Raw genomic sequence first — 16,305 nt, forward strand, 5'->3', positions numbered from 1 at the left:
ATTTCTCCGACTCCCATTGTAACCATAGTGGTTCATTGGCGGTTACAGTGGAAGTTATCCATTTAGAGCTCTGTCTCAGCATAAAAGCCATGTATTGTTTGGAGCATTTGAGTATCTTTAAGGCAATGCATAGAGGTTTATTCGCCCATAGAAATTTGGCCAGTAAGTGTTCCATACGTTTATATGTACAGGCGTCAAGCAGTATTGGGAGCATACTGAGAATATAATTCACTTTGGGTATAATCATCATTTTGATGGTATCCAACCTGCCCCACCACGATAATTTAAGTGGAGACCATTTGGTAGTCATTTCAGTAATAGACTTCAACAGATACACAGAATTTTGTTTAACAGACTCTGACAAAGTGGTACCAAATAACACACCTAGGTCTTTCAGACCTGTAGGAGCCCATTGAAAGGGGGATTGAGTGAAGTCATATTGGAGGCTGGCAGCATTTAAAGGCATCATTTCTGTTTTGGTTGGGTTTAACTTGTATCCAGAAGCTTTAGAGTAGCTATTAATTACCTCCAGAATGTGTGGAATGGATAAGGGTGTTGTGTACAATAAGACATCGTCAGCATAAACTGATAGCTTAGCCGAAATATTACCTAATTCCACACCTTTAATCAGATCTGAGTGCAGTATTGTTAATAATAGGGGTTTCAAGTGCTATATTAAATAAAAGAGGTCAAAGAGGACAGCCTTGTCCTTGCAAATGTTTCTTTATTTAGGCACGGTCAAGTCTGTCCCCAGTCGCAGTTGGGGGAATGAAAAGTTGTTCCCTTTGCTTTGTAGTTCCAGCCAAGGAGCTTTTCTTCCAGCTGAGTTTGGACATCATAAGAGTCTAGAGTGTTTAAGGTTCAACTTTTCACAGTGGGAACTTTTCAGTGTCTTATAGTTTCAGTCTAGTGGGGAGAGTTTCTAACCTCCCTGGATCTCAAGGAAGCATACTTTCATATTCCCAGTGCACCTTCCCGCAGAAGAACATTATTAATTTATGACCATGTTTTTCAGCCTTTCCACATCACCAAGAACACTTTTTTCAATGTCATGGTCATAGTGGCAGCTTTCTTTCGCGAGGATGGGTACAGGTTCATCCATACCTCATGACTGGCTGATTTGCAACTCTCTCTATCAAGAGACTGCAGATTTCACCCAAGGTAGCTACTCTTCTTCAGTCCTTAGGATTGGTAATCAATTTCACCAAGAGTCAGTTGTTTCTAATACAAATCTTGGTATATCTAGGAGTGATACTCCACATCGGCTTGGGAAGTCCTTGCTTCCTCTTGCTCCTCAGCAACAGATGCCAACCCAAGTCAGGTTCTACTTTTCCCTACCAGGTCTGGGGATCTAGGAAAAGGTTCATGTTCTGGGCGCAATGGTCTCTTCTTGGACATTCTCCCATGGGCCAGATTCCGCATCAGAGCACTTCAGGGGTTCCTTCTCAGCTTTGGTCTCCCTTCTCTCTTGTTCCCTTCAAGCCAACTTAGCCTCAACGGGTGAATTCAACACAGCCTTCCTCTGACAATTCAGAAGTTATCTCTCTCTTGAGGTGGCTATTTGCAGCTCGTAGGCTACTAGGGTGTCCCTTACCTGGCTCCAACAGATTTCGGATCCCTTCCAGAAGATGGGCAGTCGACCTCCTCCTCATTTGCCAGATGTGGAATCGAGGCTGACTTATTTGGCAGATTTATTGTATGATTTGTTTCAGGCGTTGACTAAGCAAATGTCTTTGGCGGTCACAGCCTGTCGTTTGATGTGGTTGCACCACTGGGCAGCAGATGCAGCTTCAAACAGTGGCTGGAAAAGCTCACTTTTAAGGGCAAGCTGTTGAGTGAGGACTCAGTGAAGCTGGTGAAAGATTTGTGTGACTCATAGACTCAGCATCTTCCTGAGGACATATCTACATGTTTTTTGTGGACGGGTCAGGCTGACACTTGTTTTAAAGAGACCAGGTATTATTGTTCAGGGCAGCCTAGTTCTTTTCAGCGATCCAAGTTCAGTCCTAGCAAGGTTTCAGAACTCCCAACTTCATCCTTTCCAGATCCTCTGGAGTTCTCCTGAAGGGGTGATGGGGGTGCAAAGTCCTATCTTTTCTTCATAAGGTGGTTTTTGCCTTTCACCCCAATCAATCTTTGTCTCTTCCCGCTTCTTTGACATTCACCATGTACTTGTACTATTTGAAAGTGAACAGCGAGTTCCATTGGTCAAATGTGCTGTTATGTATTGTGTTGACATTGTAAGTAGTATATAATCAGGGGCATTTTCGAAAGAGAAGGGCGCCCATCTTCCGACACAAGTTGGGAGATGGGCGTCCTTCTCTCAGGGTCACCCAAATTGGCATAACGGAAAGCCGATTTTGGGCATCCTCAACTGCTTTCCATTGCGGGTATGACCAAAGTTCCCGGGGGCGTGTCGGCAGCGTACTGAAGGTGGGAAGAGGGCGTGCTTAAGAAATGGACATCTTCGGGCGATAATGGAAAAAAGAAGGGCGTCCCTGACGAGCATTTGGCCGACTTTACTTGGTCCATTTTTTTTTCACGACCAAGCCTCAAAAAGGTGCCTGAACTGACCAGATGACCACCGGAGGGAATCGGGAATGACCTCCCCTGACTCCCCCAGTGGTCACTAACCACCTCCCACCCGAAGAAAACAACTTTAAAAACTTTCGTTTTTTTTTTTTTGAGAGTATGGGTGAAGGATGTCCTTCGCTATGCCTCCGTCCCTGCAACGGCAGTTGAGGACGTCCTTCGCTATGCCTTCGTCCCTGCAACGGCAGTTGAGGATGTCCAAAATGTGATGTTTCTGTGAGAAGGATGTCCATGCCTGGATGTTTCTGTGAGAAGGATGTCCATGCCTGCTATGCCTCCGACACCCCCTTTATTTATTTGGATTTTGGATCACAAGTAGCAGCAGTGGGATTTGAACCAGCCACCTCTGGATTGCAAAACCAGTGCTCTAACCACTAAGCTATTCTCCACTTCACTCCCTTGAAATTTGGCTGTCCCTGTGGGGTGGGGCGGTATGCAGGTCCCTGGGGGGGGGAGGTATGTGTGTGTGTCAGCGGAGGCATTACGAAGGCTTGGACATCCTTCTTTCATATATTTTGGACGTCCTCAACTGCCCCCCCCCCCCCCCCCCCCCCCACACACACACAGGAACTTTCCTAAATTATAAAATTAGAATATATCCAGATGTTTCTAAAGCAACTCAAAAGAGGCGTCAAAGTTTTCTTAAATTATGCTCTTTTGTATTTTAGCAGGTGGGATTATTTTGATTGAATTTTCCCTGTAAGTGTGTAGTGAAATTGAATTCTGTATTTGTTCACACCAGAGCCTGCAAAGGCCTCTCCGGTACTATGTAAGCCACATTGAGCCTAGAATAGGTGGGGAATGTGGGATACAAATGTAACAAATAAATACATTTTTTTGATCTTTTACATTTAAATTCTTTCTTGGAATCTAAGAAAGTAGTAACCCCATCTCCAAATTCAGAAATGGTTTTGACATATACACCTTAATCTGTAATAGTAATGGTCTTGTGATTCTCCCCTTAGGTCTCTGATTTTGAATTTATGAATGTGTTATTTCCTTAAGTATTGTGCCTTGTTTCTTAGCATTGTGGACTAAGAAAGGAAGACTATAATAGGTACTTTAACTGATAAGTTTGTAAGGTGAATATAATGTGATCATATTCTTCCTTATTTCTGTACAAGAATGTTCTTGGAGTTGTAATATTAAACTCTTTTTTTTATTATTAAAACAGTAGCTCAGATTGATAACTTCCCCCCATAGGGCCAGATTCTATATAAGGTGCCTACAAAATCCATGCGGTTAACATTTCCGCCTAATCGTATTCTATAAGTGGCACCTAGATTTAGGTACCAACCTACCAAAAGGAGTTTGATTAATATATATGAAGATAGTATGGAGGTGTCCCTTCAAATTGGTGAAAAACAAATTTTGTCACCCCTTATATCACTTAAGTCTTAACAAGTAGAACCTCAAACCTCCTAGCAAGGAACAGTACCAAAGTATTACCAATCCTTTGCATAAACAGGAGTAGGTTAATATCATAGGTTCTATTTAAGGGAGAAAAAGAGAAAAAAACCCCAACGCAAAAACTCATGCTAAATGAGAAAACCGTATGGGATAAAAAACTCTCTTTCCCTCTTGAAAACTATATATGAATTATAAATTTGAACTGACACCAAAAAACCAAACTACCCCAAAACTGACCCCAGCCAGTAAAAGACTACCTAAAGAAGCCCCCCTGGGAGGAAGAAAACCTGAAGTTCAATTAAAGACAACATAAAGCCTCAAATAGATATTCAAAGGAACCTTCTCTATCCTGCCATAATATGTAGCAAACAGAGTTTACTTAACTCAATCCAGGCGTAGCAACTTCAGGAAAAATTTCAATCAAAAGTCCCCCCTAGAAGGACTCCGGAGCCTTATAAAGTTTCTGCAGCGGCGAAAAAAACGCCGACCCTTCAACAAGAGCGCCTTGTTTCGCCAACCTCGTGGCTGCTTCAGGAAGGGCGCTTCACATCCATCTGGAAAAACAAAGCCAAATTAACACTGAAAACTAAAGCGTCAGTCGTATGGATTCCAAAGATGGTGCAGGAGCAGGAACTCCGAATGAAGTTTAGTTTTTTTAAAGAAAATAGAAATATCGAGTGGAATGCTTATTATTAATGAGGTGCTACTGGGGAGGTGTGGTTTCCTTCGCCTCTTAGACATCAGGAGTGGATATGTAACGTAATGACGCTTTTACATTATGACGTCATGACGTCCTGATACGTTTCTTTAAAAAAACTAAACTTCATTCGGAGTTCCTGCTCCTGCACCATCTTTGGAATCCATACGACTGACGCTTTAGTTTTCAGTGTTAATTTGGCTTTGTTTTTCCAGATGGATGTGAAGCGCCCTTCCTGAAGCAGCCACGAGGTTGGCGAAACAAGGCGCTCTTGTTGAAGGGTCGGCGTTTTTTTCGCCGCTGCAGAAACTTTATAAGGCTCCGGAGTCCTTCTAGGGGGGACTTTTGATTGAAATTTTTCCTGAAGTTGCTACGCCTGGATTGAGTTAAGTAAACTCTGTTTGCTACATATTATGGCAGAATAGAGAAGGTTCCTTTGAATATCTATTTGAGGCTTTATGTTGTCTTTAATTGAACTTCAGGTTTTCTTCCTCCCAGGGGGGCTTCTTTAGGTAGTCTTTTACTGGCTGGGGTCAGTTTTGGGGTAGTTTGGTTTTTTGGTGTCAGTTCAAATTTATAATTCATATATAGTTTTCAAGAGGGAAAGAGAGTTTTTTTATCCCATACGGTTTTCTCATTTAGCATGAGTTTTTGCGTTGGGTTTTTTTTCTCTTTTTCTCCCTTAAATAGAACCTATGATATTAACCTACTCCTGTTTATGCAAAGGATTGGTAATACTTTGGTACTGTTCCTTGCTAGGAGGTTTGAGGTTCTACTTGTTAAGACTTAAGTGATATAAGGGGTGACAAAATTTGTTTTTCACCAATTTGAAGGGACACCTCCATACTATCTTCATATATATTAATCAAACTCCTTTTGGTAGGTTGGTATATTTTCTATCGAGTTTGTATTCTCCTATAGTAGTTAGAGTTTTACCTAGATTTAGGTGCAATATATAGAATACACTTAGTTGATATCTCAGTGCCTAAAACTACATGCTTCCAGTTACACCAACGAAAATATGGCATGAATCCCCACGCACCCTGGGCCATATTCTATAACTACGCATGTAAATTTGGGAATGTCCATGGAACACCCATTTCCCTGCCCCTTTTGAACTGCGCACATTAGAATTTTGGCACAGTTTATTACAGAATACACTTAGTGAGGTGTGCTTGTAAATTCTAATTGTTGCCAATTAGTGCTCATTATTGCTTGTTAAGTGCTATTAAACATGGTGATTAGCTTCTTAAGCCAATTAAGTTACACGCGTTGTTATAGAATGCGCCTGGATTTCGGTGCGGATCTCTAGGTGCGCTATATAGAATCCGGCAGTTAGTGTACTTGAAGATAGCACACCTTGAGCTACTACCAAAAAGACGTGATCTAAATCCAAACAAACAAATTAAATCTGTTTTTGCTTTATGTGTCTGCCATTTCTTTGAATATTGATCGCCTTCTGTATTGTATCTCTTCAAATAATGCCAATCATTAGAAGACCATGTTTGGAATTTTTTGTAAAACATAAAAAGCTGTGTTAAGTGCTTGAGTTAATGATGCTTGGATTCAGCCTTTATGGTTTCGTAATGACACGCTGTGAAAGGGAATCACTTTACTTGCATCTGATGCCAACTCTTCATGTTTTATGGATTCTGCCAATTCCTTACATCCATGCAGGCGTACTTTACATAGTTAGAGACATGGCTTTTTACAACACAGTTGGCTTTCTGTTGAGCATTTCCCTCTAGGGGAAATTGGGAAAACATGGTAAATGAACTGAAAGGTTACCAGATTTTCTCAAGAATAAGCAAACACGAGGGCTGAAAAGCCATTTCATTAAATTGGTGGAACTATTAAAATAACTTTCAAGCATGTAAGGCTCAATTAATTAAGGTGTATAATATAAAAGATCTGGGAACAGCTTGTGGGCATAATTGTGACTTATTTTCGTTTGAATGTAGAACCGTGAAAATGATTCTTGCTTACATAGTATAGAAATGTCTGGATGCGAAGACCCTTGTAAAGATAAATCACAGGATTACCTGGTCACAGAATAGAGACTGGAGAGCAAGGCAGTTTCACATTTCTGTTCAGTTAACTATGATAGTAGATTACCAGCTTCATGTCCTGAAAAAGTCTTCATTTTAGAAAAGCCGCTACTCATAGAGGTAGGAAGGAGGCATTTTTCTTCCTTATGAAGAAAAATGAATTCAAACTTTTCTCATTAGTGAATATGGTAAACTCTGCAAACATTAGAAAATAAAAGTAAGTGTAAAATCATACTTCAGGACTCTTTAAACTCGTAGGCTTGCTGCCTAGTGGGATGTGTCTTTTTCATTATTGATTTCTGTGCCTGGTGTTAAAGATCTGATCTGTATTCAGTTTATAAATTGACTGCCTCTAAAATTTAACAATTTGTGTGCAGTGAATTATAATAAATATCTGTCGATTGCTGTCTGGTGGCTTTCTGTGATGTGTTATATGCAGTGCTTTTTTTGTAGAAAAAAAGGTGCCGGTACTCATTGTGGGTGGGGTCACCACACATGGCACCGCCCCTATTATAGCCACACCCACATTAGCCACACCCCTTTTACCAGCCATGGCGCATATAAACAGACATCATTGAAAATATTATACTAGTATAGGAGAAAAAATAATGTGATTTTTTTTCATTATAAATAATTTCTGTAAGCTCTTACAGCTCCAGTATACCCAGTGCAAAATAAGACAAATTCCAAACACTAAAATGAAAATAAAATGATTTTTTCTACCTTTGTTGTCTGGTGACTTTGTTTTTCTATCCATATTGGTCCCAGTCTCTGATTCTGCTGCTCTCTATCTGTTCTCTTAACTCCGTTTCCAGGGCTTTCTTTCCATTTATTTCTTTACTTTCCTCCTTTCTTCTTCTTTTGTTGCCCTGCATCCATAAGTAAAAGCTGGGTCCTCCTCCATGGAATTGACTGGAGGAGGTATAACATGGATCCAGCTTTTGCCTATTTTCTCCATCCATGTGCAGTTTTTCTCCTCTTCCCTTTCCCTCATCTCCATCCATGCGCATCTTCTTTTTTCTTTCCTCCCCTCCATTCATGTCCAGCACTTCTCCTCTCTCTTCCCCTCCATCCATGTCCAGCATTTCTCATCTCTCTTCCCTCCTCTATATCCATATAAAGCAATAATTCTCTCTCCCCTCTCCTCCATCCAAGTCAGCATTTCTCCTCTCTCCTAGCCAACTCCTCCATCCATGTCCAGCAATTCTCCTCTATCTCCTGCTCTCCTCTCCATCCATTTCTAGCATTTCTCCTCTCTCTCCTCTCATCCATGTCCAGCAATTCTCTCTTCCCTGTCCAGCGATTCTCCTCTCTCCCCTCCATGTCCAGCAGTTCTCTCTTCCCTGTCCTCCCCTCCCCGTCCAGCAATTCTCCTCTCTCCCCTCCATGTCCAGCAATTCTATCTTCCCTGCCCTCCCCTCCATGATCAGCAATTATCTCATCCCTGCCCTCCCATCAATGTCCAGCAATTCTCTCTCCCCTGCCCTTCCCTCCCATCCCATGTCCAGCAATTCTCTCTCCCCTGCCCTTCCCTCCCATGTCCAGCAATTCTCTCTCCCCTGCCCTTCACATGTCCAGCAATTCTCTCTCCCTTGCCCTTCCCTCCCAGCCCATCCAATGTCCAGCAATTCTCTCTCCCCTGCCCTTCCCATGTCCAGCAATTCTCTCTCCCCTGCCCTTCCCTCCCATTGATTTCCAGCAATTCTCTCTCCCCTGCCCTTCCCTCCCATCCCATGTCCAATTCTCTCTCCCCTGCCCTTCCCATGTCCAGCAATTCTCTCTCCCTTGCCCTTCCCTCCCATCCCATTGATTTCCAGCAATTCTCTCTCCCCTGCCCTTCCCTCCCATCCCATTGATTTCCAGCAATTCTCTCTCCCCTGCCCTTCCCTCCCATCCCATTGATTTCCAGCAATTCTCTCTCCCCTGCCCTTCCCTCCCATCCCATTGATTTCCAGCAATTCTCTCTCCCCTGCCCTTCCCATGTCCAGCAATTCTCTCTCCCCTGCCCTTCCCTCCCATCCCATGTCCAGCAATTCTCTCTCCCCTGCCCTTCCCTCCCATCCCATTGATTTCCAGCAATTCTCTCTCCCCTGCCCTTCCCTCCCATCCCATGTCCAGCAATTCTCTCTCCCCTGCTCTTCCCTCCCATCCCATGTCCAGCAATTCTCTCTCCCCTGCTCTTCCCTCCCATCCCATTGATTTCCCTCTCCCCTGCCCTTCCCTCCCATTATTTCCAGCGATTCTCCGCCTCTCCCCTGCCCTCCCATCGACGTGCAGCGATTTTTCTGTCCCTCCCCTGCCCTCACCTCTCTCATATCCAGCGATTCTTCGTCCCTCAGCGTCCTCCTTCACTGCCTGTCAGCCAGCGTCGGACTCAGAAGCGAACGGTGCAGGCAGCGATTGGCTGGCAGCGTCGTAGCTTCCCTCTGCATGTCCCGCCTACAACTTCCTGTTTACGCATAGGCGGGACTTGCAGAGGGAAGCTACGACGCTGCCAGCCAATCGCTGCTTGCACCATTCGCTTCTGAGTCCGACTGGCTGACAGGCAGTGAAGGAGGACCCTGGGGGACGAAGAATCGCTGGATATGAGAGAGGTGAGGGCAGGGGAGGGATGGAAAAATCGCTGCACGTCGATGGGAGGGCAGGAGAGAGACGGAGAATCGCTGGAAGTAATGGGAGGGGAGGAGGAGAAAAAGGTGCCGGTACGCCGTACCGTTGCGTACCGGCACAAAAAAAGCACTGGTTATATGTTAACAAAAGGATAAATGCATGAATTTGGTTCATTTTGAATGACTCAGTATAGCAGATTCAGCTGTGCTGAAATGCTTCCTCAAAGGTGTACAGTACCAAAAATATAATGCCATACACCTTTTGAGAGAAAAACTGTAAATTATAAATTTGATTCCTTATAATTAAGGGGTTAATTCCAAATGTCATATTCCTAGCTACCCTTTCTTGTTTTTTGGGCTCTTGTAAATTTTTGGGAAATGTGGTTGACCCCCCTTCCATTTGAATGCCAGGTTTTGCAGATGTACAGTGCCTAATTTTATTCTCATCTTCATTTTAACTTTTCATGCTTTTCAGTCTAAAATATCATTGGCATTATTCGGTATGTAGTGAATACCTTTTTAATATGTAATAAGGTCAATATACTAATAAGCAAGAATGGTGTAAATAGGGTGTCACATGCTAAAATGCAAAATAATGTACATTACTTGCAATGACATTCATTATTTTATTGATTTATATTCATAAATTTATGAATCGCAATGTCATCAAAGGAGTCATTGAAAAGTGCTATTGATGAAGTTTTCACATTGGCACTGAATACAATGTCACACACAGTTTTATGTATGTGAAATTGAATTCAAATTGTATTTTATAGTTTAGGATCTGTAGCAATGCAAAACCATGCAAAACATTACGAAGCAGCGGTAGCCATACCGCCACATTGTCATGCACCAAATTGGCCCTACTGCTAGGCTCGCTCAGGAGCCCGGTGGTGCTTCTGGTGCACGGTAATTACAGTGCTAGAAAATTCTTTTGTATTTTCTAGTGCAGGGGGGGGCATGCTTGGCAGTAATCAGGCAGTGCCACACACTGCCCAGATACCGCTGGAGCCCCTACCACCTCCTAAATAGGAGACAGTAAGGGCTCCCCCTGGAAATGGCCACGTGCCAATGCCTTGGCTCAGCGCACAGCCATTTCCTTCTGGAAAAAAGAATTCCTTTTACTTTCAGTGGTATAAGGCAGCCTCGGCACACAGCAAACCTGTGTGCCGACGCCACTGAAGGACCTCTTTTACCGCCATTTGGTAAAAGGACCCCTAAATATTTGCATGTAGTAGTACTATGGGCAAAAACAGTTTTGATATTTTGAAAAAAAACAAACAAACAAACGATGGTTCCATACGATTAAATTTTAAGTACATATGAGGATATGTAGAAATACTTGTGTCCCTGCTGGCCCATCCAGTGGGAACAGCCATTTTACCAAAAGAAGAAAAACGATATGGGCAAAAAAGAACAGCTTCATAAAGACAGTTAATAAATCCCAATAAATAAATGTCGGTACTAACACATGTAAATGCTGAATTTCATCAAACTATGCACACAAGTGTAGCCAATTAAGGAACTTGATTCTACACCCCAAAATTTGACATTTTAAGGTAGTTTTTAAGGCCAGAAAAAACTGCCCCTCACTCACTCCTTGAAAAGGCTCATACTTATGTGATCCAAAGGCAGTGTAAATATCGGTGGAGAAATTTTTTGAAATGTATATTGCCCTTGTAAAACATAAAGTACAAGTCATTTTTTAAGTCCTTCTTTTCCATGCCTCCTTCCTACCTCTATGAGTAGCGGCTTTTCTAAAATTACTACTTGCACGTTTATGCCCATGTATACCTATAAACTAACTTTTTACATATGTCAATACCATCTAAACACCTATAATTAATTAATTTAGACTTACTGTACTGCCTTTGCTAGTGTATAGTTCAAAGCGGTGTACACAGGAAAAGAACTACAATTTAAATTTGGAAAGGAAAGAAGAAATGGAAGCGGGCTAAATAGCAAAACCAATAGAAAAAAAAGTCCATTTTCTTTACTAATGAGCGGTTGCAGCTCGAGTAGATAACGTTACGATATTAACACCTCCACTATTCCATATTAGTGCATACAGTTTGTTGCACATTAGTATGAGGGGCGTAGCCATGAGTAAGTCTGGGCTGGCATCCGGGCATCTTTCTGTAGCTGGAGGGTAGTCCCAGATGCCCAGAACAACTAATGTACAGCTGTCAGCGGCAGCACTTTGAGCCACTGTGTTTAAAGTGTTCAAAGCGGTCTCTGAATTTCTAGAGCTGGTGGACATTGGGGAACCCTGCCAGCTAAAGCAGTTTTAATTTTTTTTTTCGGGGGGGGGGGGGGGTGCGGAAGTAATGAGAAAAAAGGGAGGCATAGAGGTAGGATGCTTAGTGCCCACTCATGATCACTGTAGGCCCCTCAATAATGTTCTGGCTACACTACTGATTAGTACATTGCTGTTCAAGTCTTTAATTGCTTGCTTGCTTTCTGGTTTTTTATTTAATTACTAGTAAAAAAGGCCCATTTCCGAAACCAATGAAACGGGCACTAGCATGTGGCTTTTTTGTGTGTGTGTGTATGTGTCACACAGTTAGTGTGTGTGTGTGTGTGTGTGTGAGGGTGCGGTGTGTGTGCAGGTTGTTGATGTGTGTCTTTTTTTGTTTTGTTTTGTTTTTTTTGCTTGGGGGTTGGGGGATGTGCTGTGCTGTCCTTGGTCGCTGTTTGCTGCTGGCTGGGTCGCGGGTAATCCTTCCAGCTGGGCCGCAGCTTGTCCTGTTCGCCCACGTCCCAGATGGTGGCGGGCACGTTGTTTTCTGGCTCCTCTGACTCCATGTCAAGCGATCCCAAATATAGTCTGTGCTATAGGCCCTCTGGTACTCTTCAGTACTGGCATTATGCATTTAAAAAATTCCCCCCCCCCCCCCACAGGTCTATTTTTGCACATACCCACAGCAGGAATATTCTTCTCTCGTTCCAACGGTGGTTCTGTGCTCTCCGTGCTGCACAGATAATGAGCCATTCTGCTGGGGAATGCTCCTCCCTTATTGTCACGTAGTTTCCTCTGATTGGTCCGTCTTACGTTGCCTAGTGTTGCCTGGGAACGGTGTTTCAGAATGTTGAGGGTGTTTTTTCTGATTGGTCCGTCATGCGAGGGCGGGGCAGAGAGACATGGTCAGTGTTATGGCTTCACCACCATGAATCCATGAACCCTTCAGTGAGTGACTGAGTGACTTCAGAACGTTGTCTTCAGAACGTTGAGGGTGAGTTTTATTATAGTAGATTATTATGCCTTTTCTATTTTGTTTCTTTGATTTGCGTTTTTTTTTTTTTTTTTTGCTTTTTTAGCAAGTTGATGAGTACTATTCAGTGTTCTCATACATTATGCTTACTCATTTTATTAGCTATTTCTTTTTTGTTGTTGTTGTTGAAAAATAGCCCTTTTTACCAAACAAAAGGAAACCTCCATGTCATAATGGAACTGCTATTTCCCTAGTTAACACTTGAACTGAAGACAGCAGGGCTCCACTTTATAAAGTCAGATGATGACGCTACGGATAAATTTTGACAGAAGCCTTCCTACCACAAGACGATGAGACAGTGATATGATAGCCTCAATATGGGTTTCCAATGGTGCAGCATCCTTGGCTCTTTTTACAAACGAGTCACCCTCTCCATAGTCGAGATTGTCATTTCACACCAGTTCTTTCAGAGACTGAAAAGTATCGTTGGTGTCTGAGAGACAAGAAAAGGATTATGTGTGTCGGAAATGTTTTGGGTTCAATAACCCCTTAAAACTCTCTTTCATTCTCGCCCACCCCATTTGTTGCTGATAACAGAAAGGATGCTATGATGTTTGACTATAGGTGATTCATAAAATAACTCTGTTTCTATTCCTTCCACAGTGGGTAAACCTCACAAGTGTAACTACTGCGGACGGAGCTACAAGCAACGAAGTTCGCTGGAGGAGCACAAGGAACGTTGTCACAACTATCTGCAAAATGTCAGTATGGAAACTTCTGGACAGACCATGACTCACCATGGTAAGTGCAGGTGACAGTTCGGAATCTCCATTGCTTTGCAGAAACTCTCAAAATGCCTTTCCAGTTTTTCTTTTCTTTTCTACAGACTCTCTGAACTTTTCGTATGGATTATTTCAGGTATTGGCTAACTAGGAATTTCTATGTGTATGTGCTTATAGAACTGTTATGCAGAAGCACATTTATCCTTAAACTGAGAACTTGTTTTACGGTGTTTTCAAGCCACTGGTTAGGTAAAGTCTTAAATGCTTCTGCCTGGGTTTTCCCTGCCATTCCTCACAGATTTATTAAAGTGCACTACTGCCATTAACTCATACTGAGGCACATTTACTAAAGTGAGTTCAACAGTTAACATGTGAATTAGCGTGTGTTAACTGTTACCACACGAGCATACCAATTCTAATTCATTCGTTAAGTGCATTTTGTGTTTGGGGTGGAAACTAGGTGGGTTATGGGTACAGAATGGGCGTAGATAATGTACTGCAGTTAGCACGAGGTTCATACCACGCTCTCTGACTTGTGCAGTTAGCAAGGGTTCACTTAGAGGGGCATAATCGAAAGGGGCGCCCAAGTTTTCCTGAGGACATCTTCGCAGGACGTCCCGGCGAAGGGGCGGGGAAACCCATATTATCGAAACAAGATGGATGTCCATCTTTCGTTTCGATAATATGGTCGGGGACGCCAAATACTTGACATTTAGGTCGTCCCTAGAGATAGTCGTCCTTAGACTTGGTCGTTTCTGATTTTCGGCAATAATGGAAACTACGGACGCCCATCTCAGAAATGACCAAATGCAAGCCCTTTGGTCATGGGAGGAGCCAGCATTCCTAGTGCACTGGTCCCCCTGACATGCCAGGACACAAAACCGGGCACCCTAGGGGACACTGCAGTGGACTTCATAAATTGCTCCCAGGTGCATAGCTCCCTTACCATGTGTGCTGAGACCCCCAAAACCCACTACCCACAACTGTACACCACTAGCATAGCCCTTATGGGTGAAGGGGGGGCACCTAGATGTGGGTACAGTGGGTTTCTGGTGGGTTTTGAAGGGCTCACATTTACCACCACAAGTGTAACAGGAAGGGGGGGGATGGGCCTGGGTCTGCCTGCTGAAGTGATCTGCAGCACCCACTAAAACTGCTCCAGGGACCTGCATACTGCTGTCATGGAGCTGGGTATGATATTAGAGGCTGGCAAAAAATACTTTAAAAAAACATTTTTGAGGGTGGGAGGGGGTTAGTGACGACTGGGGGAGTAAGGGGAGGTCATCCCCAATTCCCTCCGGTGGTCATCTGGTCAGTTCGGGCACTTTGTTTGGCTTGGTTGTAAGAAAAACAGGACCAGGTAAAGTCGTCCAAGTGTTCGTCAGGGACGCCCTTTTTTTCCCATTATGGGTTGAGGACGCCCATGTTATTAGGCACGCCCAAGTCCCGTCTTCGCTATGCCTCCGACATGCCCCCGGGAACTTTGGTCGTCCCCACGACGGAAAAAAGTTGGGGACGCCCAAAATCAGCTTTTCATTATACCGATTTGGGCGACCCTGAGAGAAGGACGCCCATCTTGCGATTTGTGTCTAAAGATGGGCGTCCTTCTCTTTCGAAAATAAGCCTGATAGTGTCTCCCAAATATGAGGTGCCTATGTGAAAAAATACACCTTCCTGCCCTGTTAACATAGGCATCTTGTTATAAAATTATAACAATTTTTTTCAGGACTTTTTTGTAGGGGTTACTCGGTGGTACTGAGTTTTTGTACCTTTTTCATTGTCTGCTAACATTGACCCATGGTTCCCAAATATTAATGAAAGCGCCCAGGCTCTTCACACACTAAAGACTCACATAGCAAGTGCCTCTCTTGGGAGAAACAGTGTTTTTAGCTAGCCCTACAGGTTCATGGGAGCTTTTGTTTTTTGGGGTGCTTTCCTTCAAGCTCGGTGGTTCATCATCAATGTCAAAATTACACGTTAATTTTTCCTTCCATTACGTTCATTCCCACTATTCCAGGTCAAGTGGGTGGTTATGTCCATCGACCAGCAGGTGGCGATAGAGAATACAGAACTGAGCACCACTACATAGCTCCCTGCTAGCAGCTCAGCTCCTCAGTATCTTCTATCTCCAGCAGGATGGATGGACAGACTTCCTCTGTCTCTGGTTCTGAGGCCTTGCTCCTGGTCCAGTTGGTCAACTGGTTCCCAGTTGAGCATAGTGGGCAGACATACCTGGTGGTGCTGGGACCCTGTTGTGCTTTCCTCCCTGGAGTGTTCTGCGTTCTTATGGGAGCCTGCTCAGCAACCAGTCTGCTTCAGAAGATAAGTAACAGTGCAGGCAGCGCAGTGAGTTTGGCGGGCCGGTGGTGCTGTGCCCTGCCATGACGGGGGTGGCTGTGTTCCCTGGGAGCGTGGACCCAGGGTAGTTTGTTCTCTGCTGTGCTTTGGGCCTCAGGACGTCCTTGGGAGCGATTTGTGTCTGTGCTCTGAAAAATAGAAAGAGCTTTATGGTTGAGTTGTGCTGCACTCCGGTTTATAAAAAAAAGCGCACGAAAGTCAAGTGAGTGTGTAGCGTGGTGCGCTACATGCTTTCCCATGCTGCGACAATCTTCGTTCATGGCAGCCCCCGCTGGGAGTGCGAGGAGCTGCCCGTCTCACAGCAGGCGGGGTTCCTCCTCGGGCTGCTGCACAGTGTGCAGTCCGGTTTCTGAGTGGAGGAGTTGAGTCGGGGCTCACGCACACAGAGCGCCCTCAGTCGCAGCAATGCGTTTCTTGCAGCTCTGGTCCCCAGTGCAGTGTCTCGGCGCTTCACCTCAGAGGGAGGCGGGAATGGCAGCCATTTTGCTCTCTGCCTGCGTGAGGGCCTGTGCAGACAGCGGTAGCAGTGGGGGTCTCTTCAGGGGGGGGCCCTGAGTCAGAGCCTGCCCTTCTGAGCTTGTTCTCTTGCTCTGCCAG

The 16,305-nt window shown here is 44.0% G+C and overlaps 1 protein-coding gene across 1 annotated transcript in view; it reads left to right on the forward strand.

Annotated features, from left to right (window-relative positions):
- The window catches only part of IKZF2 (IKAROS family zinc finger 2), a 405,473-nt gene that overhangs the window by 330,936 nt on the left and 58,232 nt on the right, over positions 1 to 16,305 (forward strand). Inside the window, exon 6 of the mRNA XM_030209307.1 lies at positions 13,232 to 13,369. Coding sequence (XP_030065167.1) covers positions 13,232 to 13,369 — 138 coding nt within the window. The remainder of the gene's footprint in view (positions 1 to 13,231; positions 13,370 to 16,305) is intronic.

Source organism: Microcaecilia unicolor, chromosome 7 (genome assembly GCF_901765095.1).
Source record: "Microcaecilia unicolor chromosome 7, aMicUni1.1, whole genome shotgun sequence".
NCBI lineage: Eukaryota > Metazoa > Chordata > Amphibia > Gymnophiona > Siphonopidae > Microcaecilia > Microcaecilia unicolor.